This window comes from Danio rerio, chromosome 23, assembly GCF_052040795.2.
Source record: "Danio rerio strain M-AB ecotype USA chromosome 23, GRCz13ab, whole genome shotgun sequence".
Classification (NCBI taxonomy): domain Eukaryota; kingdom Metazoa; phylum Chordata; class Actinopteri; order Cypriniformes; family Danionidae; genus Danio; species Danio rerio.
Genome location: NC_141043.1, coordinates 31,688,621 through 31,700,387, shown reverse-complemented (window position 1 = coordinate 31,700,387; position 11,767 = coordinate 31,688,621). Strand labels below are relative to the sequence as shown.

Below are 11,767 nucleotides of genomic sequence, written 5' to 3'. Positions count from 1 at the left end.
TGCCCTTCTGCATCTTTACCCCACAACAAACTATGTAATACTAAAATACAATAATATGCATTGCATACGACATCGAAGATCACAACATCAACCGAAAGAGAAACATCCTATTTAAAACGAGCTGTTCTTGGTACGGAAACTCGTTCCACACACACACCAGACCATCTTTTTTAAATCGTCACTTTTATTCTACCTTTTACAACATTGTTGCTTTATGTTTTATTTATTTTAAATAATAATATTATATATAGCATTAATCGGCACTGAATAATAATAAACGTAAATAATAAAGTAACTCAACGCGCATGACCGTGAACAGCAGGTTACCATGAGAACGCCAAACTACGCTTCAAACACAACAGAAAGAGCTGTCACACACTGCCGCTTGTCAATTAACATTTAACTAGAAATTTTGAACTAATATTTACCTATTGGCTATTTTTAATTAGCTATATTAACTTAATAGCCAAATTAAGAAGAATAAACTAATTATTATATTATGTTATTTATGGACTAATTCCGTCCTTAGGACTGAACTAACCACCTGACACACAATCTGCAGGGAAGTTTGCTGATATAAAACTTCGCATTTACATCGTCAGACAATGTACAAGGTTGATTTACCGGTAGATGAGTCTGTGCGTCAGGCGGTGGAGCGACGTCGGGCCGCAGAAGCTGAGCGAAAAAGCCGAATATTCAACACCAGAACCCGGGTTATTGGCGTGGACCTGCGCGCACTTCACAAGCAGCAGGAGGACAAACAAGAACGAAAAGAAATGGAAAAGCAGAGAGACGTTTCTTATGGTAAGACTCATACATAAACTTTGAGGGCTGTTGTCTTTTTCACGGCAACACAATTAAAACAGCCTATCTTAGCTATCATAATGGTCTTTGATATTCAGTACGTTAGACAATTACTTTTGTTATTCAGATCTCCTGCGTTTGTCCCTGGATGAAATGGCAATGCAACAGAAAAAGGAGGAGGACGAGGTGAGAGGAGAGTTGGCTCGGGACTTGGTACAATTTCGAGCGATACATCAACGTGCTGAAGACAGCCGTGATGCAGACATTAATTATGACCGAAAGGGGGCGCCAACAACCTGTGAATCTGTTCCGGACTCTGCACTGGGACCCGCCAGCATGCAAGTGTTTTTGGTGAGCATAACCAAGACTGCATTGTGAGTTAGTGTTGATTGGTCAATCGCTATTTTAATTTTTTATTTTATTTTAATGCATAAGGAAAATAACTACTCAGTGAGTAATTCTTTTTTTTTCTTTTTTTTTACAATTTTAATCATCTGCAGAGCCATTTGAGGAGAGCTGAGCTCCAGCAAGGGGGAGCATGAGCTGTCGCTCCTCCTCCTGTAAGCTGTTTTAATGCGTACACCAACCCCACTCCTAACCCTACCCCCAGTGACATCACGCGTAGAAGAAGTGCAAAAAAGGTGGAGCTCAAGCTTAAGCTCCCCCTCGCTGGAGCTCAGCTCTCCTCAAATGGCTCTGCAGCGAGCACCACTTGGCTTTTTTAATGTCTACATTAAAAACCTCTTAAAATGCATAATAATTCAGGCCTGTAGCCAGCCTGGTGAAAGGGGTGGTTCTTTTTCCTAAAAAAGCATTTTTTATTTATTAAATACTGCATTTAATTGACATTCTAAGCACTATTTTAGCCTGTAGGATGGATCATAACCACACTTTTTGATGTACCAAAAATGTTTCCTAAAGATTGATAATAAATTTGAAATAATACTTAATTATTTCATCATATATCATTAGAAAAAAAAAATAGGAATCTGTTAATGTTTTAAATTTTAAAATGTAGTCTATTGCAATTTATTATAGGCAAATTTCAAACCGGCCAGCACATTCAACTTTCCTTAGTCAGAATTTACCCATTTCGATAAAAAATAAATAAATAAATAATGTAGAGCTTCACTTCACAATTTGTCTAGCCTCTCTTGTAAAAAAAAACAAAAAAACAAAATAAGTACATGGATAACAAGAACAGCCAAAATAGGATTCAATTTCAACATGGGCCGCTTTTGGTGCTTCACACTTTTTTATTGCTCATTTTTTATTTTAAGAATAAGGTCCAAGATTTAGAATATAAATGACTCGTAAAATGTTTTCTCTATTTAAAAATAATGCCGTAGCAAAAGATGACTTCACTTACGTCAGATTGTAAAATGAAAATATTTGTCAGCATTGGCCAAAACTGATTAGCTTGAAGTCCCACCGACGCGACAACCAATAAAGGATTCCACTTGGTATAAAAAAGCCTTTTTTGATGGATTATTTTCACTATTTATGTGAAATAAATACATAGCAGTCAAAATAGGACAAATTAGCTCATGTATAAGACAAATTCTGGACCTTTGTTAGTGAGGGGTGGGTCTTCCGAACCACCCGAACCCTCTAAACCCCCCTAACCGTTATTTTTCAATGTTAGTACCAACAACATACAGCAATCAAAAGCATCATGGACCAACCAAAGGAAATATTCCATAATTATTTATTGACAAATATTTTTTGTTTATCAAGCCAAGAACAGTAAGATTAAAAAAAGCATTTATTAGCCTATAAATTATTATTTTATTTGTATTTCTTTTTATATTCTCACTCAGGGAGAAGGAATTAAAGAGGATGAAAAGAAGAGATCTCAGATGGAGTTGAACGAGAAAAACCTGAGAGCTCAAAAGGAGGAGAGAGAGCAACGAGTAAGGGAAGAGAAAAAAAGAGGTAAATCTAGAATTTTATACCCCATTAAGCACTGTAGTTAAAAATGGAAATAAACTATTGCATACACATATAGCAGAGTTGCTCTGAGATTCTAGCATGCTTATTACTGTATATCTGTGTTTGTGTATGCAGAGCTGCTAACCAGCAGGGTCCTGGTGGAAAAAGACCTGAGGGCAGTGCAGCTGAATGCCCTGGAGGAGGAGTGCAAAAGAGAGGCCCGTGTTGCACTCAGTCATTATAACCAAGCTCAGGTATTATCTCACCTCTAAACTAATCTTTTATAATTACTAAGTTAATAAACAGCCAAGTTAACACTTTTTTATGTTTCAGAATGAACTACAATTGATAAATTTCATTCAAAATTATTGATAAATAACATTGAAAATTCTTTCAAATTGTGTTTTTGTCCTGAAACACTGTGGAATACAAACATTTACATATTTACACAGTACACACACATATACAGTTGAGGATAACATTATTAGCCCTCCTGTTGTATTAAAAAAAATTCAAATGTACAGTCAGTATATAACAGTATGTAACATTTCAATATTTGCAAGATATTACTGTTTACTTAAAGCACCGTTTAAAAGGCTTAACTAAGTTTGTTAAATTAACTAGGCAGGTTAATTAGGCAAGTCATTAGAAAACACTGGTTTGTTCTGTAGATAATTGTGAAAAATAGAATGAGATGGAAATGGATTGCATTTAATTTTAAAGCATGTAATGTTTTAAACCTAACAGAATTTCAAATTAACAAAATCTTTATCTGTCTTATTAATTAAGTTGAAACTATTGTCTTAACTGATTATCTCTTGGGGTGCTTTGGCTGAGTTTTCCACTGAGGATCGGAGCTGAATAACATAGGCTCATTCTGAAAAGGTAGCCATGTATAAATTTCTGGAGATTGCTAATTGTGTAACCAGAGGCTGCATTTCAGCTTTAAAATGAGCCGCTGATACTAGTTTGTCCAGTGGCTCGTTGCAATGTTGGAGGATTTGAGATGCAGAGTAGAGTTGACCGTGACAACGGGGTTCGAGTTAAGCAAAGATTTTAAGCAAAGACTTAAAGACTTTAAGCAAAGACTTTCGGTTCCAGAAAGCAGGTAAGATCAAAATAAAAGCCAAAAAGTAAAACAAACAAGTAAATAACAGGGTAAGAATGTGGTAAAATCTTAAAAGGTGGTAAAATATCAGGCTGCTGTGAGGGCTTTTATTTTTCTGGATTGCTTTTCAAAACACTGTTGGTTGGGTTCAGGAAAGAGGTGTGTGTGGTTGTTGGTCTGTTGGTCAATCAGTCAGTCGACAGCGGCCTCTGGTGGATTTCCACGAGAAGAGCCAGCGTGAATGGCACTCGCGAAGAGAAATTTGAGAACTCAAAAAGCATACACGGTGGCCTCTGGTGGATTTGTGAAAACAAAAACTTGACATGATCAGAATGAGCCTGGGTTGGAGCTGAAACCTTTTTTTATTTTAAAACTGTTCATTTAAATACATAAATGTTTCACATAACTTAAATGAACAACAAATCAACGAATTACCCACTTGATAACATCTTTAATTTTAAAGACTAATGACCAAAATAATGAAATTTAAATGCACATATTTTACTCAATTAAATTCAGTTATTAATTTCATAATGTCATAATGTTCTAATGTTTTTGAAGGCCATACCCTCATGACATTCAAACCCACCACGACTTTTGTTCTTCGCCGCATTGAAAAAGACACACTGAATAATGTTCATACTACTATAGTACCATACTACGGCGAATGAAGTTCTGCACAAGACTTTTGGCCAGCGGAGAAATTAAAATGGTCGTGCCCAACTGAGTCTGGTTCTCTCAAGGTTTTTTTTCTTCACTCCCATCAGGTGAAGTTTTTTTTCCCTCTCCGCTGTCGCCACTGCCTCGCATGGTTCAGGATTGGTAGAGCTACGCATCGATGAATTTGCTCTTCAGTGTTTGAACTCTCAGTAATGATTAAATCACACTGAACTGAGCTAAACTGAACTGAACTGAACTTAAACACTAAAACCTGAACCACACTGTTCCAGTTACTGAACCACACTGTTCCAGTTACTATGACCATTTATGTGAAGCTGCTTTGACACAATCTACATTGTAAAAGCGCTATACAAATAAAGCTGAATTGAATTGAATTGAATACTACAGAAGCATTTGGTTAGTGTAAAATTCCCAATTATGCAGGAAAAGGATGAAATCATATAGAATCTGTGGCCTGTCTAGATGTTAGCAAGGTCAACGTATACAACCATGTGTTAGAAATGAATTGAGTGAGTAATGATGACAGAATTTTCATTTGGTTAACCCACAAAGGCCCCATATATCTTCAAAATGAAAGGTCAAGGTAGCATCTGACCTTCTATTGCAGGCAGAGGAGCGGATGGAGAGAGAACAGCAAGAGAGAATGAGGAGAGAGGGAGAGGAGCTGGCAGAGCTACGCTACATGGTGACCTCTGACCTCCTGACTGAGCGACCAGAGGCTGCAGCTAGAACAACAGAATCATTACCGAATGCTCCACGAGTCCTGACCGACCGCTGGAAGGGCATGAGCCCACAGCAGATCAGTGATGTCCACAGAAAGAGAGAGGAGCAGTGCTTTGAGAAAGAGGTTATGATCCGGCACTGACATGTGCCATTTGAGCTTGCGTTTATAGACCGCATACAAGTAAAACTCTATTATTCTTTTGTCCTTTCACCAGAGATTGAGAGAGACGAAGAAGCGGAGAGAACTGGCCTGGGATTACCATTTGACAGAGCAGAGCAGACAGCAGGAGAGAGATGAGAGAAAAGACATGGAGCTGCAGAGAGAGAGAAGAATTCAGCTCGATAAGTACAATCAACAGCTGGCACGAGAGCAGCAGGCACAGTGAGTCACTTTCATAAGATACAGGCAGTTGGAGAATAAACATACTAAAGAGTAGTTAATCAATAAAAATGTATGTGTTCCGGGTCTGTACAAATCACAAGTGTAACATTATTATTTAATTTTAAATTTGAACCTACAGTAAATGGAATACTGGGCTTCTTTTCTTTTTGTCTGACGTCATTTAGGCTAGGTTTTCTAATAGTTAAATCATTTTTTGACTACTGTGGTTGGTAATGTAAACATTCCAATTAGTTAATGCAATGGCAATACTATTATCACTTCTCAATTTAAAGACTTGTCCTTTATTTTTAGTCTTCAGTTTGTCTCAGATAAACACTACCTGACAAAAGTTCTGTCAACTATTCAACTAATAATATGTTGACTTTTAGTTTATCATTTGGTGTTAGAAGTGGCTTGTATGAAAGGCAAAGGCCTCTAGATTACACTTATTTTACCAAAATAAAATATGATCTTGCCTTGTATTGTAACTAGTTAATTATGACAGTAAGGTCTGACTTTGCTTAGACAAAAGTCTTGTCACTTAACAAAATTATTGTAGATTTTAGAATATAAAGTGATGGTGCAGTGGAAGAATTAATATTGACTCCCATAAGCTTGGAGGACTGCATCCATACATCTCTGCAATCACTCAAAAAACGTATTAATAAAGTCATCTGGAATGGCAAGGAAAGTGTTCTTGCAGGAGTTCATTACGATTCTTTGGATCCATCTTCAATGCCTCCTTCTTCATCTTACACTAGACATGCTCAATAATGGTTATGTCTGGTGACTGGGCTGGCAAATCCTGGAGCACCTTGACCTTTTTTGCTCTCAGGAACTTTGATGTGGAGGCTAAAGTATAAGAAGGAGTGCTATCCTGCTTAAGATTTGCCTTCTTCTGTGATTTGTAATGTAATGGGCAGCACAAATGTCTTGATACCTCAGGCTGTTAATGTTGCCAACCACTCTGCAGATCTCTTGCACGCCCGATACCGAATGTAACCCCAAAACATGATTTTTCCTTCACCAAACTCGACTGACTTCTGTGAGAATCTTAGTTACAAATTGACCATGCGGGTTCTAATAGGTCTTCTGCAGTATTTGTGATGACTGGGTTGCAGTTCAACAGATGATTAATCGAAAAAATTTACCTTCTGCCACTTTTCCAAATGATCAACTAGGTCAAGTTATTATTTATTGCTCTTACAACTGGGATCGAAGACAAGACTTTGTCAGGTAGTGTACACCAGTCTTTAAACTTTGTAGTACATTTTTAACTTAAGTTTGTTAAGGATAAAAATAAATGAATTCAATAAGATTGTAAATAACGTTTACATCAACAAAAGATTTCTCAATTTAGGTCAGCTTTTACTTGAATATTATATTATATTATATTATATTATATTATATTATATTATATTATATTATATTATATTATATTGTTTTAAATTTGTCATGTTCTTGTTTACAGTAACATTCATATTTTGCACACAGTTTATTCTTTCATGTAAAACAGGTTGAGATGCAGCATTAAATAACCAATAGAAAAAAAAGATTATTATTATTAGTTTTTTATTTTTTATCTTTTAATAAATGATGTTCTATGGATGTAGATCAAGGACTCCTAAAACAAAAAAAATCAGAAAGCAATAACATAAGGCAGAACAAGCGTTTTGAACTTTGGTGATAATCAAACTCCAAAATAAAAATTTACAACAATGACTAGAGTAATGACTGCTGAGTTTTTTAAGTGCATTGCAAAATGTAATGTTTACAATGTTAATTTCTCTAATGCACTTCTGGATCATTTTCTTTAAATTGCAAAGTTATTGTAATGAGAGTAGCTATTAGCAGACTCTTTCTTCAAAGTCTAATAAATACAATTATGTTGTTTTTTTTCAGCCAACAGTTCTTGGACAAGCAACTGTATACAAACCGTCCTTCTGTTCAATACTTCACCCAGTTCAGCACAAGCTCTCGATAAACCACCATCCCATTCCATCCTCAACTCATCCTTCTCCTGCACAACAAATAAAGTGGTACTGTATTTCAAAACACAGATTTCAATGTCTGACATTCATAAATCCGTCTTCTACAAGTTTAATTCCATAGTTATTTGTATGTTATATTGTGATGGATGTGCACATAAACAAACAATGATTCCATTCATTTTATTTAAGAAGCATTTACTTACACTGCTGATTGATGATGCAGATACAATAGCCAAATCCAGTTCATATCTACTGTAGTTAACATCGCTTCCCCCCTTTACCATCCCTCCAGTTCACAAACACCACAGGGGAAATGTGACCAATACAATCTCACAGCCTCATTTAACTGGTCCTTCATTTATTTTCACATCATATGCAGTAACAAACAGAACATACAAGAGGAATAAGAGACTATTATGTCAAGCTTATTTATGCATTAAGCCTACAGTTTAAGATGCATTATGAGCTTGAATGCGTACATTTGACAAGTAACAACAGAAACGGCAACGTTTGTTCGCTAGTCAAGCTTTAAACCGTGCCCTCCCACCCACTTTTAGTTGCAATAGCAGAGGGCAGTATAGTGGATATCCGAGAGTCAATTCACTTCCGAGTTCAATACACAGTCGAGACACTGACAAAATACACAAGTCGTCTAGCAGCAGTTTTGTTGAATATTGAGTTGAATATCATTTGCATCACTTTCCCCTCCTTTAAGAAAATAGATCTCTAAGAGACTTTTGTCCTGAGTGTGTCTGTACAGCTTGTGTGAGGGAAGCTAACACAGATCAGACAGTCTGGCCCTTACAGCGAGCCCACAGTGCTGCTGGGAATCTCTGCAAAAAGCCCACCGCAAGACAGTGTTCTTAAAGATCTGAGTCAGCGCATTTCTATTGCTCCCCGGAGGTGTGTGTGTGTGCAGTGTGAAAATAAGATGACTGCGTCCCTCCTCTATGCAGCAATAGATTCAAATCAGATACACACAATACTGCCGTTCTTCAGCACTTGGGAAACTATAAGCGCAATCATGTTTTGCCGGTTGCTTTAATTAGCTTTTTTTTTTAATCCAATCAGCTTTTTTTTCCTCAAAATTTGTAACATTTATTTATCAAAGGACTTTTTTTTTCTTAGTTTTTTTTTAAACTATTTACTACTCATCTACCACACTCAAATCACAACTAACAAGTTACTATAAAGTTAAAAAATGTTACAAAACTCAAAACAAATTTCAAAACCTTAAACATAATCAACGACACATCGTTTCCAACGTCATAACAAACAATCTTTTGGGCTATATTTACATTCATCTGAGTTTTTCCCCCTGTGCCCCTGTCTTGAGAAATACCAAATGTGCCATAGATTCTCTCAGTGCTATAATCTGCTATATTTGTTTATCAAACGTTAAATCGAATGACCTAAAAAAACAAAAAGGAACAAATGCTATTTGGTATACTGGTATGGAACAAATCCCATCCAAACAAAGCATACATTCTCTGTAATAAGACACAAGCCAATACATGATTGCATTTTACGTTAACCGAACTAAACCGCGAGTGTGAGTTACTCTCTTACAACCCTATCTAACTCAATATGACCTCACAACTACGCACCTTACGTGTGTATTCTTATGGCTTTACAACCAACAGGACTGCAAGAGAGAACCGATAAATACAGTTTAATACAATTCAGAAAAAAAAAACAGACATACAAAGGGAGAAAGAAACATGAGGGATGGTGGTGAGTATGTTGTCGTAGGCAGGCACAGGAACCAATGGAGATGATGAAAGAGATTATAATACTGTATTTGGCTAATTGATAGATGCTCATATGCTCATATTTACAGCTTGCTATAAACGATCATGTCGTAGAGTCATTGCATCTCATGTATTTACACTATGGTACTCTGTAATCGTAACTGAGGGGACGTCGATATGTATCTTTAATTGAATCACGACAATATTACAACAGATCAACATACAGATGGCTTAAAGGTGCCTTAAGCAAATTTAATAGAATGGCACTGTGTATGGAAGAAAAAAAATAGATTAGATCTGAATGCGAGATCCCAGTTGATTGTGAAAAAATGGATTTGAAGATTATTATTTAGGTTTGATCAAAATTACAAGTCCACACAAATGAATTGGACACTAGTTATATATATATATATATATATATATATATATATATATATATATATATATATATATATATATATATATATATATATATATATATTTTTTTTTTTTTTTATAACAAGTGGAGTTGTTTAGTCAGACTCATTCTTTCATTTTCTTTTCGGCTTAGTCTCTTTTTTAATCTGGGGTCGCCACAGTGGAATGAACCACCAACTTATCCTGTTTTCCACAGCGGATACCCTTCCAGCTGCAACCCAACACTGGGAAACATCCATACACACTCATTCACACACATACACTGCGGTCAATTTTAGCATACCCAATTCTCCTATACCACCTCTTTGGACTGAAGAACCCGGAGGAAACCCACACAAACACAGGGAGAACATGAAAACTCGACACAGAAATGCCAACTGACCTAGCCGAGGCTCAAACCAGCGACCTTCTTGCTACGATTGTGCTACCCACTGTGCCACCGTGTCACCTGTTTGGTCAGATTAATTTATGAAAAGTGTAGTTAAAGCATCTACCAGTGCTAAACATGCTAATCACTGTAATATTTATATCTGCTCATGTCATATCAGAATTACCATAATTACCAGACTCAACTACAGTAGTAAAACGTGCTCACAGCTCACACAACTTGTAATTACAACAATTTTCTGGGCTGCTGCACCAACGGACCACCACAGATTCATTTAGGCACTATATTTAGGTGTTGTTAGTGTTGCCTTAAAAAGCATAATTCTAAATTTAAGGGAAAAAACAGCTCCATTTAAATGCCATGTACTAACATCTCAAAATGACGGCAATTACGACAAAAATACAGTCGTTTGTACTGAGTATGGGTTTTGGAAATGAGTGTGGTTAAATCTGAGACGTTCCACGATGACTAACATTGCTTACAGCACCTTTAAAACACAACACAAAAGTGAATCTTGTGTAGAAAAATAAATGAATAAGTAAAAAATTAATTATAAAATGATTCAGGCAAGTCTTTAAAGAATAAAAACAAATGGAAGAGACGCACAAAACACAATAAGTTGATTAAATTTTGCAACCAGTATAACCAGCTCATGCTGTCTATATGCTCGTACAACGCACATAGTCAGGATTTGAAGGCCCTCGGCTTCTTTTTTCGCCCTCACACCCTCCCTTCCACGCTTCTTATTGACTTACAGGTGAAACGATTCCATGTTTGATTTGGCGTCTGCAACAGGAGCTCGTAGTCATTGGATTATCAAAGAAGTCTCTTCTGGAGATGTTAATTTTACATTTGTATAACTGTAAACGGCCTATTTTATATTGTAAAATGAGATAATATCTGTAAACAACGAGCATGGCAGTCTATTTGTTATACGTCTGTCGAATGTTTAAAAGTGTTGTGTTGGTCCAATTACGTTTGAAGTAAGTTCCAGCAGTGCATCTGGTAGGTTTTCTTGGCATCTGTTGTGTGTGCAGGTCTCGTTATTGTGGGTTTTTGAAGATTTGGTCAGTCATGAGCGGTTGCAATAGGTGGGCACATGTGTGAATCCACGTTTGGTCTCAGGCTCGCCCGGCTAGTCAAGGAGGGCGGCGGAGTTGGGCAGGCCATGGTGAGAGATGGCTGTGGCAGGATTTAGAGGGGAACTTTCCTGAGTCTCGGCATCAGGAACATCTCTGACTCCGCTGCTTTGACTGGCCAGCGACTCGTCCATGATGACCTCGGTCTGCACGCTGTTGCTGTTGGCGTAGTCGTCTAGACCATCGTCGGTACATAGCTTACTGTCCTCGCACAGAGACGGCTGACTGGCTGTACGCTTCTCCTCATTGTCACTGTGCAAGAAGAGAGAGGGGATAAAATATTAATAAATATACAGTACATAATACACTGCAAAATAAATCTTTCTTAAAGTTTTTGTGTGTTTCTAGTACAAATATCTAAAAGTGAAAAAAAAAACATTGTTTTGTCTTTAGAAATAATAAGTAAAAATTTAGTTTTTCTTTAAGACACGTTAAATAATAAGCCAGTGGG

General features: G+C 36.7%; 2 protein-coding genes and 1 long non-coding RNA gene across 13 annotated transcripts in view; 1 reads left to right on the top strand and 2 right to left on the bottom strand.

The window, feature by feature from the left end:
• The first annotated feature begins 335 nt into the window (after positions 1–335).
• ribc1 (RIB43A domain with coiled-coils 1) lies at positions 336–7,718 on the top strand. Its single transcript, NM_001080663.3, has 7 exons — positions 336–804; positions 932–1,155; positions 2,625–2,739; positions 2,872–2,990; positions 5,133–5,372; positions 5,464–5,630; positions 7,533–7,718. Exons 1-7 carry the CDS (start codon positions 606–608, stop codon positions 7,612–7,614), a joined length of 1,146 nt encoding a protein of 381 aa, NP_001074132.3. The 5' UTR covers positions 336–605; the 3' UTR covers positions 7,615–7,718.
• Positions 545–2,627, bottom strand: LOC147831318 (uncharacterized). Its single transcript, XR_015523711.1, has 2 exons — positions 1,517–2,627; positions 545–1,298 (listed from the first exon to the last, which is right to left on the bottom strand). It is a non-coding gene; the product is annotated as an uncharacterized LOC147831318 (long non-coding RNA).
• Positions 7,719–7,789: 71 nt separating the features above from the next.
• l1cama (L1 cell adhesion molecule, paralog a) overlaps positions 7,790–11,767 on the bottom strand; it is a 102,537-nt gene continuing 98,559 nt past the window's right edge. For 10 of the 11 annotated variants that reach the window (XM_087305085.1, XM_087305082.1, XM_087305079.1 and 7 more), the window contains one exon: positions 9,906–11,568. In XM_087305085.1, the coding sequence (XP_087161211.1) occupies positions 11,492–11,568 (77 nt within the window). In that variant the 3' untranslated portion in view covers positions 9,906–11,491. 11 annotated transcript variants of the gene reach the window in all.

Excerpts from the sequence above, each read along its gene's own strand:
- ribc1 (NM_001080663.3), top strand. The coding sequence starts at position 606 with ATGTACAAGGTTGATTTACCGGTAGATGAGTCTGTGCGTCAGGCGGTG. Across the intron at positions 2,740-2,871 it reads AAGGGAAGAGAAAAAAAGAG|AGCTGCTAACCAGCAGGGTC; the intron begins GTAAATCTAGAA and ends TTGTGTATGCAG. Across the intron at positions 5,373-5,463 it reads AGCAGTGCTTTGAGAAAGAG|AGATTGAGAGAGACGAAGAA; the intron begins GTTATGATCCGG and ends TCCTTTCACCAG.